The following is a 14388-nucleotide window of genomic DNA, read 5'->3' on the forward strand; positions in this document are numbered from 1 at the left end:
TAGTAACACACATTTAGCGCTTAGCAACCAAGTTGAATTGCAAGAAATGAAGTAGTATTTGGGTTTAATAAACCTTTAAAACTATAAGTAGTTAGTATTTGGTAGAAATACTGCCTTGGTTGCGATTTTTTTGGTCTTAGATAATATTGACAAGAACAGAAAGAGCGCTCATTCTCCTCCATCGCTAGAGGGCAGTGTAATTCCCCCCGACTCCTTTCCGCAACAATTAACCAGCGACAAATAGCGAAGAAATGAAACATGGCCGACTCTGATAGAAGACAGGCTGACAGCGTCAACCATGCTATAGGTAAAGCGTGTAAAATTGCACATTTTACATATGCTGTTAGTGGTTTAATAGTGCACTTAACCAATCAATGGAACTCGTTCACAGAGAGCTGCTTTTCCAGCTAGTTAAGCCGGTGACATTCATTACACTGCTGACAATGGAAATTACATCATGCAGTGTTTTGTCTTTTAAACTGGCATTTAATGCTACTTTACAGACACGTTCACGGATTTTCATATTATTCACAAGTGTAAAAGAATATTTGTGTGTTATCTTTAGTCTCTGAGCAGCACTGAGTTTAGGAAAGATCGAGTGATCAACATGAGGAAATAAAACTGCGAAGTCAGTGTCTAAATGTTTTCCATCATCACAAATTTACAGTCTCATTTCAAACTGCTACAGTTCTCTCGGTTAATCCGGATTATTTGGATACGTCTTAAATTATCTGTTTTATAATTGTAATAGATGGAGGAGATGCCAAGCTGCAAGAAATTGCACGAGCGAAGGTATGTAATTTCTTCATTTTAATTCTGTATAATTTCTGAACATTCATGTTTCTTTTTCGTAATATAATTTATTATCATTCACTGTCACTGGTGGTGTCTAAAACCCCACTGAACTGTCTATAGACCTTATAGCGCCATCTTTGAATGAAAATGAGGCTGTGGTGGATAGATGTACTGTCTTTTCACTGGTGTACACTGTATACATCACATCTAATTTCCCACTGCTCATGTTATCTGTAGTTTTGTTGCATACTGAAATTTCTTGGAAATATATTGTTCTCTGTTTCATCAGCGGGATGATACAAAAACACTTTAAACAACAAAACAACCCATTGCAGAGACTGTTTGTCTATCCCTCACAGCCTTGTTTTCATTCAAAGATGTCGCTGCTGTGAATAAGGTTTATTGGCCACCATATCCACATTCTGAATCAGCTTTTAACACTCAAACACTTTGCGGTTTGTAGACGCTGTTAGTATTAGCACTTCCTAGTAAGTAATTCCGTAAGAAATTTTCCAAAACTTAACTGTAATTTGAAAATCCTATCATTCGAAACAGTTCAAACTCTGATTTGTCATCTTTTATTTTAAAATGGATGGGAAGGAGCTGACCAAGGAAGAAAAGCAGCGTCTTAGGAAAGAGAAGAAGCATCAGAAAAAGAACAAGAAAGATGACAAGGGTCCTCCAGAAAAGAAGCCGTCAGTTCAATCTCCATCAAAACCCATCACACAGAGCCCAGCACATAAAGGTACTTCAGTGTTTAATCCTTTAAACTCTGAAGTTTAAAAAAAAAAAAAAAAGATTTTCTGTTTCAGTGGCGTACCCAAAGTTAAAGGCTTTTAACGCAACAGAAAAAAAACAAGGAGGGTCAAGTGTTTGGTATCATTGTAAAGAAAACTTTTAAAATTTTGTAATGATATAGATTATGATAATTGGTGATATTCTCAGCCTAAGAAACTGCTGGAAAATCACAAATAAAAACTGAGCCAAAAATGAAATACTGCTTTTGTTATGTTCCCATGTGAAAAATGTCGTTGACAAAGCAAACAAAAGATATACAATTACAAATATAATTGATATATGTAACATTGTGCTTCATGTGGATTATCTAATGATCAGCATCCGATTACCTTTGTGTGTGGGCTCTTTTGAAAGATAATCACCTCATTTAAGTAATGTATGTGATTCTTTTATGCTCCGTTTATTATTTCGTGAAGTTAGAAGTGAAAACGCAGCATATAAGCAACACCAACATAATTGTCAAAGACATACTTAGCTATATTAGCTATGCTTGCTATATTTTTGTCTGCAAGTAAAAAAAATAGGCTAGTTGTATCCTACTCTTTAAGAGATTTCCAATAACATGACACATGGCTATTTGGTGAGATTTATCTTTTTTACTGATTGCAATATGATGTTAATTGTTAAAACAGAACACTTCTGATTTGTCTCCATTTGTCTTTCAAAGCACTTGTTCAGTTTTGGTCATAATGCCTACTTGCATTGTAAAGTACAGCATATAAGCTTTCAAACGATACCTTTCATGTGTTGGTCTAGATTGTAGTTATTAATGTTTTGATGATAATTTTTTTTATCGCTAGCCCATCTTAGCTTAAATGGTAAAAAATAGATTTCCTTTAACCTGATGTAGAGTATTAATATATAATAAAGAGAGATCATTAGAAAACTATATTATAAAGGGTTTTCCTCATTAATTGAGACTAGATTTAATTTGGAGAGGGAGGAAGGGGGTACTGTAACATTCATTTGTAAAGAGTTGTGCTAGAAATTTAATGTGTTAATTTGTGCGATTAATATTTGACAGTTTAATATGTTTAAACTAAACTTAACAGTTAAAGCAGTATTCATTTTCTTCACTTCCTGAAACGTAAAAAAAAAAAAATTCTCCACTTTCTTTGGCCTAAATTGGCATAGATAAATCTCCAAGAGGTACACACTCGACTCAACTGCACATCATAGCAGAGAAATTGATTGTGTGGAGCAGTGCATGTTTATTCATTACACGCAACGAATGTCCAGTGCATAATAAACATGGGAGTAGATTTCATCCGTAAGCGGTGAGCCAGGTATTGGAGAGATACTGTCAAGCTGCGCAAAATGCTCACTCAATGTCAAGTGACAAAAACGAAACAGTGTGTGGGATAGAGACTGAACGGCAGCCAGAGAAAATGATAGTTTTGAGATTTTAAACTACAACAAATTAAACTTCAGCATTCAGTTAGCTTTTTTCTGGATGTTTAGTGGCTTATAATGCATTGGCAATGTACACTTCAGTTTATCGTGCCATTAAAGTCATTAAAACAATATGAATTGAATCTGCCCATTTGATCCTTTTATTAAAATAATCCACAGGAAAATGACAGATAAAAATTTTATGGAATGTAAACATACTTTTATGAAATATTTATACTTGAAAAAATGTGTCTAGCTCTGTCTGTAAAAAAAAAAAAACTGCACAGTTTAATGTTCATATTTAATTATTTATAAAAATATATATGCGTGTGTGTGATTGTGTGTGATTATATTTTAATGTACCATTTGCCATGATTAATCACAGAAAATTGTGAGATTAATTAGTTGGAGCTCTAAAAAAAGAGCTTGTTTTTGTCTAAATATGCTTTGTCATTATTATTTTTATCAGAATTTCTATCAGCCATCAGCTATCCTGCTCTGTAGATATCAGTATCTGCATGGGCCATTGAAAAACCCCTATCAGTCAACCACTACTTTTTAATTGTTAGTCACTTTGATCTCTGCAGCAGCTTCTGCGACTGTAAATGCATCTGTGTCCGAGTCTTCTGCTGCTGCAGAGAAGCCTGCAAAGACAAAAGCGGAGCTGCGAGCAGAGCGCCGGGCACGACAAGACTCAGAACGGGGGTCAAAACAGGGCAAGAAAGAACCAAGCCTACAGTCCTCTGGTAAGCTTAAAGCCTCCGCCAGTGAACTTCAACCAGGTAATTCAACATTTAATATGAGAACATTCCAGGGTGGGTAACTCTTCTAGGCAAAGTGCTTGTGCTGCATGCACTGCTTGCCGCAGTAGCTGGCAGATGAGCAAAATTACCTGCCAGTGCAAAAAAGTACCCACATGTGGTGGGTATTCATTTCATACGCTGGTAGAGACTGTGTCTGAAAGATTTCTTTTTCTTTCTCATCTGTTAGTGGTGAAAAGGTTACCAGAGTATGTTCAAGTGGATGATCCTGCTATAGTGAAAAAGTTGGCCAAAAGGCTTGAAAGACAGCAGGTGAGACAAATCAATACTAGTCTGATCTGCCTATAGTCTGATAACAGCCGGTTGATGGATTATCCAAGTGTTCTCTGAGTTCCATATTACAGCCTATTTAACTTGGGTCCTTCACTTCCCATGTCTTACAGACGTCAGGGCATGGACGCTGTTTAAATATAACTGGAGTCAAGGTCTGGCTCCACACTTTTGAGTGCAGTGTATTGTTTAATTTTTCTCTTGTGTATTGTAAATTGTTATTCTTGGTGAACAATATTGATTATTCTTTTTTTAATGTCTGTTGGAGGTATTTTCATTGTGATAATTTTAATTTCATTGTTTCTTCATGTGATGAAATAGATGTTGTATGTATGTGGTTGAACTTGTTGTTGTGTATACATGTGTTAAGTGTAGACCCATAACACTAGCATAGAGCTTTCAAAATCCTGTGTTGGTCCCCTCTATAGTCGTTCACATAATTTGTGTCTTGATGCACAGTATTCTGTTGCAGCCTCTTGACCTGAGGATGGAGGATGTGACCTCAAACATTTGTCCCTGAGGAAACGCAATATTCATATGAAATACCGTTGTTCACTCTGTTCTTTTAGGTCCCTCTGAGGTCAGACTATGGCTACAAGGTCAGCCTGTTCTCCCATCTACACCAATATAGCCGAAAAGCCCCTCCCACCCAACAAATCAGGTATTGTAGCCATTGTATTTAACTTTCCATTAGTTATGACTTTGTCTTAATAATAAAACTAAGGATGCATTATATATTGTGACCATATTTTTATATATTGTCCAATCTTAGTGTTTTTTGTTTTTGTTTTAATCTGTCAGTATATATTGGATATTTAGATAACCACATTTTTTATAGTTAATTGTGCTATGGGCCTGCACAGAAAAAATATTACCAAAATATTAACTAGTCTTGACCAACACAAAATGGGTATAGTTTTAAAGCTTAGAAGCTGTACTTTACAATGCATGTAGGCATTATCACCAAAGCTGAACAAGTGCTTTGAAATATGCAGTCAAATAAGAAGGGTTCCATTTTGATCATTTATAATTTTACACTGTAAATATTTTTGTAATAAGTAAAAACATCAAATAGATCAAATAGCCATGTGTCATATGCCATTGGAAAGTCCACCAAGAGAAGAATACAACCAGCCTATTTGTTTTACTCCAGACAGAAATATAGCAAGTATATTAATAACTATATTAGTAATAAATTAATAGTTAAGTAATTGTCTTTGACATGTTACATGTAAATTGGTGTTCCTTATATGCCACATTTTTGCTTACAGCTTCATGAAAATACAGAACATAAAATATCACATACAGTTACATAGAGGAGGGAATTCCAGTTAAAATGAGCCCACACACAACACAAGTGGAAGCATAGATCATTAGATAATACACACAAAGCACTATGTGCACACGGTACATAATGTGCTATCTGCAAAAATCACATTAGTTTTACTGGATCAGATGGCTTCATCGGAAATTATGTAGTATGTTTTCCAGCATCATGGAACCAATTGTAATAGGAAATCGGATTGCTGCAGCCAGAGCTGGAAGTCATCAAAATATGGGCAGAGAATCGTCCACTTTAATTATAAATGGCCACCAGGAGATGGCATCAAGTCTCAATGATGGCTCAAATGACACAGAATGGAACTGAATGAGATCTTGTTACTCATGCCTGCATGCTTTGGATAGAGAGCATACCTTTTAGTAATTGTTGTATTTGCATGTGTAAATAGTTCTTATGCTAAATTATTTTGGTTTTTGGACAGTAGGATAAATTATTATTTGTAATGCTATAACTTTTAATTGCTTTGTCGTATCAACACAAAATTTTACTCCGTTACGGACTCTGAGAGTCTTATAATTTATCATAATCTATATCTTTAAAACATTTTCTTTCTAATGGAACCAAACATTTGATTTTTTTGTAGAGTAATAAGCCTTTGATTTGGGCATGCCACTGAAAAAGAAAATCTTAAAAAAAAAAAAAAAAAAAAAAGATTTAACCCTTTCAGAGCACTAGTTTTAAAGAGTGGTGTCCCTGTAAAGTCCTCATGAAATGGGCATTTCAACTCATTTTATTTCCTTAATGTGACAAGGATATTAAACAAGAAATGCAGTATATGGTATACCGGGTTTTAATTTGATCCATTGGTAATTGATTGGATTGTGAAAAGTACAAGGAATAGTTATAGGCCTAACTTTCATACTGTACACTGTAAAGTTGTGATGCCTATATTTACTTATAGAAATATAAAACTTTTGTTTCATTTTAGTTCAGTAGTGTGTTTTACTTTAAGAAAATATAGATTTGATAAGAACAGTCATTTATATGTTTGTGACGACGACGAGGAGGGCAGGGCTGGTCCGTGACTACGCACGTCCGGCTCCCAATCAGGCTAATCAGCCAAGGAGAGGGATAGGTGCAACGTGATGTGGCTGTTCGGGAGATGGAGAGCTACAGGCAGCTGCCCTGTATGCGTTTAAGTTTGTGTGTCTTTGTGTTTAAGTTTATTAAAAACATTACTTTGATGCTTCATCCGGTTCCTGCCTCCTCCTTTCCATTGAACCCTGTTACAATGTTATATCAGCCATAACATTTTATGGACCATAATTTCTGTATCCGTGCGTACCTATAAAAATAATGAATAAATACCAGAAGACCTATAAATCTTTTACCTTTTTTGTAGTATGGGATAAATAAGTTAGAAATCAATTATGTACTACAGCCATGGCCAAAAGTATTGGCAGTGACATAAATTTTGTGTTTTGCAAAATTTTCTGCTTCAGTGTTTGTAGATAATTTGTTCACATCTTTCTATGGTATACTGGAAAACAATGATAAGCATTTCATAAGTTTTTCATAAGACTTTTATTGGCAAACACATTCAATACATGCAAAGAGTAAATATTAACAGTGTTGACCCTTGTTCTTCATAACCTCTGCAATTAACTCTGGCATGCTGAATATCAGTTTCTGGGCCAAATTCTGACTGGATTTCCATTCTTGCCTTATTAGTGCTCTGATTTGATGACAATTTGTGGGTTTCTGTTTGTCCACTTGCCTTTTGAGGATTGACCACAGGTTTTCTATAGGATTAAGATCCAGGGGGTTGCCTGGCCACGGATCCAAAATTTCAATGTAATGATCTCCGAGCCACTTCATTATCACTCTTGCCTTGTGACATGGTGCTCCATCATGCTGGAAAATGCACGGATCATCACCAAATATTTCCTGGATCGTTGAGAAAAGTTGCTCTTGCAGGACATTTTGATACCATTGTTTATTCATGGCAGTGTTTTTGGGCAAAATTGTGAGAGCCCACTCCCTTGGATGAAGAGCAACCCCACACATGGATGGTCTCAAGATGCTTCACTGTTGGCACAACACAGGACTCATGGTAGCGTTCACCTTTTCTTCTCTGGACTATCGATTTTCCAGATGTCCCAAACAGTCGGAAGGGGGCTTCATCAGAGAAAATATCTTTGCACCAGACTTCTGTTGTCCAATTCTTTTACTCCCTGCAGAATTTCAGTCTGTCCTTGATGGTTTTTCTTGGAGAGAAGTGGCTTCTTTGCTGCCCTTCTTGACACCATGCCATTGTCAAAGTCTTCGCCTCACTGTGCATGCAGATGCACTCACTCCAACCTGCTGCCAATATTGAACAAGCTCTGCACAGGTGGTGACATGATTATGTAGCTGACGACTCAGGAGGATGCGGTCCTGGCGAATGCTGGACACTCTGGGATGCCCTGAAGCCTTCACTGCAGTTGAACCTGCATTTCTTCCCTCCTTTTATAGCAATCAGTCTGCTCTTATAATCCAATCAGAATGATGGTGATTTCACCTAACTAGTACTCGTTCACACTTTCCCAGGTGCTCATGATTGGTGAAATTATGTTAGCTGGTCATTTTGTGCCAGGACTAAAAAAACAGTGAAATTTGGGTTTTTGTAATACATTTTTTTTTTGGCCAATGAAGCTTTTTGCAATTATTTAAAATGCATTTGATCACTTAGCACAATAATCTAGAAAAAATGTGAATCACCACAACAACTGAATCAGAAACATTTGCGAAACACAAAATGTATGTCACTGCCAATACGTGCCACGGCTGTATATACCCAAAATTTATTTGGTGGTTGATTTTACTATTTTTGTCTGGTTTCTTTTGCAGCGTCCCTGCTACAGTTATTCACCCATCCATTGTTCGACTGGGCCTGCAGTACTCACAGGGCATTATAGCAGGGTCCAATGCCCGATCTGTGGCCCTACTACATGCCTTTAAACAGGTACCTCATGACACCATCCCTCTTTTGCTCAGTCAGAAACCCTGCCAGATTATCTTAAGATTGGTCTGAACTCATTGACTGGAACTTGGAACACACAAGTTGTGATTAATTTGTTTTATGTATTTTCACAAAGCTGTTGGAATTCTTTTGTCAATACTTACACATTTTTACAGGTTATCCAAGACTATACCACGCCTCCAAACGAAGAGTTGTCAAGGGACCTTGTAAACAAGCTGTCACCATATATCAGGTTCACAATCTTTCTAATGAAAATTGATACCACACAAGCTCAGATGTAGCCTAGATGTATTTCATTTGGCCTCTGTTTGAAAGACATTGCCAATCCGGATTTCCTCTACAGTTTTCTCAACCAGTGTCGCCCTCTATCAGCAAGTATGGGAAATGCAATCAAGTACATCAAGAAGGAAATTTCCAATATTCCAAGTCAGTGCAAAGAAGATGAGGTAAGAGTTTTCAGAGGTTACTTGTCTGGAAACATTTACATGGAGTATTATTCTAGAATAACTTTTTTCTGTGAATTAAGATATGCTTTCTTACAGGCAAAAGGGAAGTTGCAGACATGTATTGACAGTTACATAAATGAGAAGATCATTTTGGCCTCCCAAGCCATTTCTAAATATGCTATTGAGAAGATAAGTAATGGAGATGTCATTCTGGTTTATGGATGGTAAGATTTTTCAATGCAGCCTCATAAATAATTTCAGTTATTTGCACTCGCATTATTAGACCTCTGTGTCTACTGCATTATCATGACAGTCCTTCACTGCTTGATTTAACAAACCATATCCCTTAAAGGGATAGTTCCCCAAATTATTTTTATTATTTTACTCTTCCTCATGTCTTTCCAAGCCCATATGTCTGTTTTTTTAGGAAGCAAAAAAAGAAGATATTTGGCAGAAAGTTAAGGAGACAGCCTCAGTCACCATTCTCTTTCATTGAGATTTTTTTCCAAACGATGACAGTAAATGGTGACCGAGGCTGTCAGTCCCTAATATTCTGCCTCACATCATCATTTATGTGGTTTGGTTTGGAACAAAACATGAGGCTGAGTAAATTTCATTTTTGGGCATACTAACTGTTTAATACTCTGGATAAAAATAAATGTATTTTATATTAGCTTTCTCTTGTATTTCTACAGCTCTTCACTTGTCAATCACATTCTGTGCGAAGCGTTTGAGAAGCAGAGGAAGTTCAGAGTCATAGTTGTTGACAGTCGACCCAGGTTGGAGGGCAGAGAGGTGCTGAGGCGTCTGGTGAAGAGAGGCATCCAGTGTACTTATGTGCTCATATCTGCCTTGTCCTACATTCTGCCTGAAGTGAGTCATTGCTTTGAATAAAGCAGATTGCTTGCTGGGAATTTGCAAGCACATTTTATTTTTACCTCATTGCAGCAGTTTGTAATTTTGGTGGTTTCTTAACAAAGTGTTTAACTATTAAGTATTGATTGAGAGTCAGACGTGTGAGCGGTGAGCTCGCACTTTGCTAGTTTTTCATTCTTTTTATGTCATTTTATGACTTTGAGGATTTGGCTGTAATACGTTAATTGATCACTTTCATGGAGGCGAAATTCTATGAGTTGGTTACAAGATTGTTGGATGTCGAAAAATGATCAATTATCTGGAGTCATCGGAGAGGGAATTAGCTGCTAATCTGCTAGGTACCAAGATGGACTTGCAGTGAATTTGGGGAAAAACTATAGGATTTAGAATCAATGAAACAGGTCAAAATGTTTGGGATTCCTGAGCATGAAGAAGGCAGAGATATGGTGAAATACCTAGACGAGCTCTTCCCGAGTCTGCTCAACATTACTGGCCATAAGCTGGAAATCAAGCAAGCTTCAGAATCCCAGCTCGCAGATTCGCTGAGGGAGACAGGCCGCGATCAGTTCTGGACAAATTTCTGAGATCATCCGATAAAGATCTTGTTACGTGAGGCGAGGAGTAAAGGAAAGCTTTCTTGGAAGAACCACAGAATTTTCTTGTTCCAGACATTGCAAATTCGACAAGATAGAAACGTGATCTATTCAAGGAATGCAAGAAAATCTTACATCAACGGAAGGTCGCGTTTGTACTGATGTTACCGGCCAAACTGAGAATAGATGCTAAGGATGGCTGTGGAGAATTTACATGCCCACAGCAAGCTGTGTCCTTCATTAAATCATTGGAGTGAGTAACCCTTTGGTAATTTTCATGTTGTTTAGTGGGCCTAAATCACTGAACATGCACTCAACGAGAGTTTGTTTTATAGACTATATTCTGTTATGTAATTATGTTTTACAAAATCTGTATAGAAACACCGGACTTGGGCAATCCAACACCAAATTTGTTGCAGGGACTCTCGTAGGCATAGATGGACTGTTTGAGTTTGGAGGAACGGACGCCAGTTGGCGCTGTCGTGCACTGGGTTAATGCGCATGTTTTTCTTTTTTATTTGATGTTGCACAAGCATACTTATTTTTATGACATGCTTGGACAGCAATTACAGTTTTATTTTAAATGATCATATGGCTACAGCGGTGATCTGAATGTTTAGCTTACATTATTAAAGTGATGGTTCAACCAAAAAGGAAAATTCTAATAATTTACTCACCCTCATGCCATCCCAGATGTGTATGACTTTCTTCTGCAGAACACATTTTTAGAAGAATATCTCAGCTCTGTAGATCCATACAATGCAAGTGAATGATGACCAACAATTTGAAGCTCCAAAAAGCACATAAAGGCAGCATAAAAGTAATCCATATGGCTCCAGTGGTTTATAATCCGTATCTTCTGAAGCGATACAATTGGTTTTTGTTGAAAAAAGACCAAAATGTAACTCAGTTACATAATATAAATCCGTAGTCTCTTCGGCGATCATGAGTTCAAGCTAAATTACACTTCCTAGTGCCATCAAGGACTCTGCACATGCTTTGTTTGTGTTCTGCAAAAGAAAGTCAAACACATTTGGGATGGTATGAGGGTGAGTAAATGATGAGTGAGTTTTCATTCTTGGGTGAAATTTCCTTTTTACATTACTAGATAGACTTGCAGTAGCGTTATCCGGCCCTAATGCTGTCATTTAAAAGCATTGTATCCATGAATACTGACTATAAACTTGGATTCTGGTCTCTTTATTTCCAGGTATCCAAGGTATTTCTTGGTGCCCACGCACTTCTTGCCAATGGATATGTTATGTCACGTGTTGGAACTTCCCAAATTGCCCTGGTAGCAAAGGCTTACAATGTACCAGTTCTGGTCTGCTGTGAGACCTACAAGTTCTGTGAACGAGTGCAGACGGACTCCTTTGTGTCCAATGAACTAGGTAACTCTGTCATGTTTAGCTTGTTTGGTAAATGTACTAATTATTTTTGTCGACCTAGTGAAATCAACATGTATAATCAGTTACAAAAAATATGCTGGTTTAAGTATACTGGAATGCATTTTCACAGATGATCCTGATGACCTGATTGTGACCCGAAATGGTAACACCCACCTAGAAAACTGGCAGACTGTTAAATCGCTGGGGCTTCTGAACTTGGTGTATGACGTGACTCCACCAGACTTTGTGGACCTTGTGATAACTGACTTGGGCATGATCCCTTGCACCTCTGTGCCTGTGGTACTGCGAGTCAAGAATGTCGATCTGTGAAGAGCAGATACAAGCTGTTTCCCTCTTGCATCTGCACATTATGTGTCTGTGCACACAGGGCTTCTGGCATGAAATAAACATCTATGAAATGGAACTAGCTTTTCGAACAAAGCCTCTGTTTATTTCTTCAATAGCAGGATGCTTTAAAATGCTTAACACTTTTGTATTGTTAGACCAACCCAATTCCAGTATCCCACAGATGACGTAGTCCATTTCAGTCAGTCGAATTAACTTTTATTAGGACAGCTTTTTTTTTTTTTTTTTCTTCAAGTACAAGACTTGCTGTAAATGGGATCAAGATTGTCATGGCTTCTAGTCCTTTTGCCAAGTCATCTGAATAAAATTATTATTATTTTTTTATATTAATCTAATACAATTTTGGCCCATCAAGAGTGTCAGTGCATAGGCAGAAACAGTGTTAGAAACATCATTCTTATTTGGATAGTTTCTGTTGCCGAAATCCTTTCATAGATGTGAATAAGGGAAAAGAGTTATGGCGTGATATACACTAGTTATGGTGCAAATGTGTATAAGACCACTCAAAAGCTTAATATGCTGCATAAGGTTCTGTTTATAATATTACCAGAACCCTGGAAGAGCTATAGAAAAAGAAATGGTTTGTAAAAAAACTGTTGTTTGCTAATTGTTAATATTAAAAACAGAAGGCATTCATCAAACAAATCTATTTCAAGTACAAGGTTGCCAAGGTATTTGCCTAGCACAATTCAACATTACAGACAGTTACAGAAAGTGAGATTCACATAATGTAGCTTGCATATGTCCATATTGTACTAGTAGTTTAGTTGGTGAGCCCCTCTATTAATGTTGTATAAGTAGAAAAAACGTATCTTTTACTTAATCATACAAATGTAGGTGTTGAATGGTTATACACAGCAGGTAGTAGACATCTGTAAACAAACAGGATTTGAATATATATTTGTTAAAAAATAAAGGAATATTCCAGGTTCAATTCAAGTTAAGCTCATTTAACAGCATTTGTGGCATAATGTTGATTACCACAAAAAATAATTTCGACTTGCCCGTCTTTTTTTTTCTTTTTTTAAAAAGGGCAGAAATCTGGGTTACAGTGAGGCACTTACAATGGAAGTCAATGGGGCCAATTTTTGGAGAGTTTAAAGGTGGAAATGTGAAGCTTATAATTTTATAATGGCATTTAAATTGATTCTGTTAAAACTCATGTGCTATTTGATCTATAAAGTTGTTTAAATAATTGTTTTTACAGTCATTTTAGGGTTTACACCATTATGTTGTCATGAAAATGAAGTTGTAAACCTAAACATAAGTTAAACGGAAAGTATAAGTGATTTTATCACACTAAAATCGTGTTAAAATGCATATTGTTTACATCTTGTGAAATAGTGAGTATTTTAACATTTACAGAAGAGCCCCATTCACTTCATCTGTAAGTGCCTCTCTGTAACCCAGACATTTGGGGGTTTTTAAGAAAAGGAGGGACAAATCGAAATACTATTTTGTGGTAATCAACATTATGCCACAAATGCTGTCAATTGAGCTTAACTTGTTTTGAACCCAGAATATTCCTTTAACAATTCCACACAATCCATTTTCTTCTATAAAGCACATCCTTTTTTTTTGTCAAGAACACTATTCATTTTTAAAAGTAAACATTTGAATTGTATTTTAAAATTGGGAAACTTTTGCCTTAAAAAACAAAATATGTACAACAATAAAGATCTTTTGTAATCATTGTTAAAATATCTCTGTGCTACACTTTGAAATGTTTATAGTCAAGTTCAAAACTGCTGTCAGAAATGTGGCTGCACTCCAAAGATGATCAGAGAGGTCAGTTTTTCCTTTTCAACCAGCCTCTTCAACGCTATGAAAATGTCTCAGCATTCATTAAAGATATGATAAAATGTATGTATATATTTAATGTTTTTAAAGACGTCTTTGTTCAGTAGCATTTGAAAGAATTTAACCAGTTCAAATCAAACTCTTAAGTGCCCATTGCTCAATTAAAAATGGCACAGAAACTTTTGGCAAATTTAAAGAACAAGAAACTTAAATGTTCTACATCATTATTTAATAATCATTATTAATCAAGCCACCCAGCATTCTAAGGGATGTCTGTTCGGCTGACATCCCACCAGTCACTTCTCTTTAAATCTCAATTGGCATTGGCCTTTCTTCTTTGGGTGAACCACAAGAGGAAGCCTCAACTGTGGACCCAGTGAGTTTCCCAACCAACTTGACTGTGGGGAAACTCTCCCTGCAATTATTAACAAGTGAAATTATGGACCATGTCTTTGCAATATGGTCATCCTGGTTTTATTATAAATCCTTACATATAGTTTGCTTTTTCTTATTTTTAAGTGTAGAGGAATAACGGAAAA

The 14388-nt window shown here is 36.5% G+C and overlaps 1 protein-coding gene across 2 annotated transcripts; it reads left to right on the forward strand.

Annotated features, from left to right (window-relative positions):
* The first annotated feature begins 245 nt into the window (after window positions 1-245).
* On the forward strand, window positions 246-13018 carry LOC127622500 (translation initiation factor eIF-2B subunit delta-like). 2 transcript variants are annotated; one of them, XM_052096602.1, is made up of 13 exons: window positions 246-307; window positions 752-792; window positions 1396-1540; window positions 3576-3731; window positions 3976-4058; window positions 4646-4737; window positions 8248-8362; window positions 8536-8612; window positions 8724-8826; window positions 8923-9050; window positions 9522-9699; window positions 11506-11686; window positions 11814-13018. In XM_052096602.1, the coding sequence occupies exons 1-13, from the start codon at window positions 259-261 to the stop codon at window positions 12011-12013; spliced, it is 1548 nt and encodes a 515-aa protein (XP_051952562.1). In that variant the 5' UTR covers window positions 246-258; the 3' UTR covers window positions 12014-13018. The 2 variants fall into 2 exon arrangements, with proteins under 2 accessions (XP_051952562.1, XP_051952561.1); XM_052096601.1 differs by having other exon boundaries at window positions 3573-3731; window positions 11814-13017.
* The last annotated feature ends 1370 nt before the right edge of the window (window positions 13019-14388 follow it).

This window comes from Xyrauchen texanus, chromosome 28, assembly GCF_025860055.1.
Source record: "Xyrauchen texanus isolate HMW12.3.18 chromosome 28, RBS_HiC_50CHRs, whole genome shotgun sequence".
Classification (NCBI taxonomy): domain Eukaryota; kingdom Metazoa; phylum Chordata; class Actinopteri; order Cypriniformes; family Catostomidae; genus Xyrauchen; species Xyrauchen texanus.

Excerpts from the sequence above, each read along its gene's own strand:
- LOC127622500 (XM_052096601.1), top strand. The coding sequence starts at position 259 with ATGGCCGACTCTGATAGAAGACAGGCTGACAGCGTCAACCATGCTATA. Across the intron at positions 9,700-11,505 it reads TGTCCTACATTCTGCCTGAA|GTATCCAAGGTATTTCTTGG; the intron begins GTGAGTCATTGC and ends CTTTATTTCCAG. Across the intron at positions 11,687-11,813 it reads CTTTGTGTCCAATGAACTAG|ATGATCCTGATGACCTGATT; the intron begins GTAACTCTGTCA and ends GCATTTTCACAG.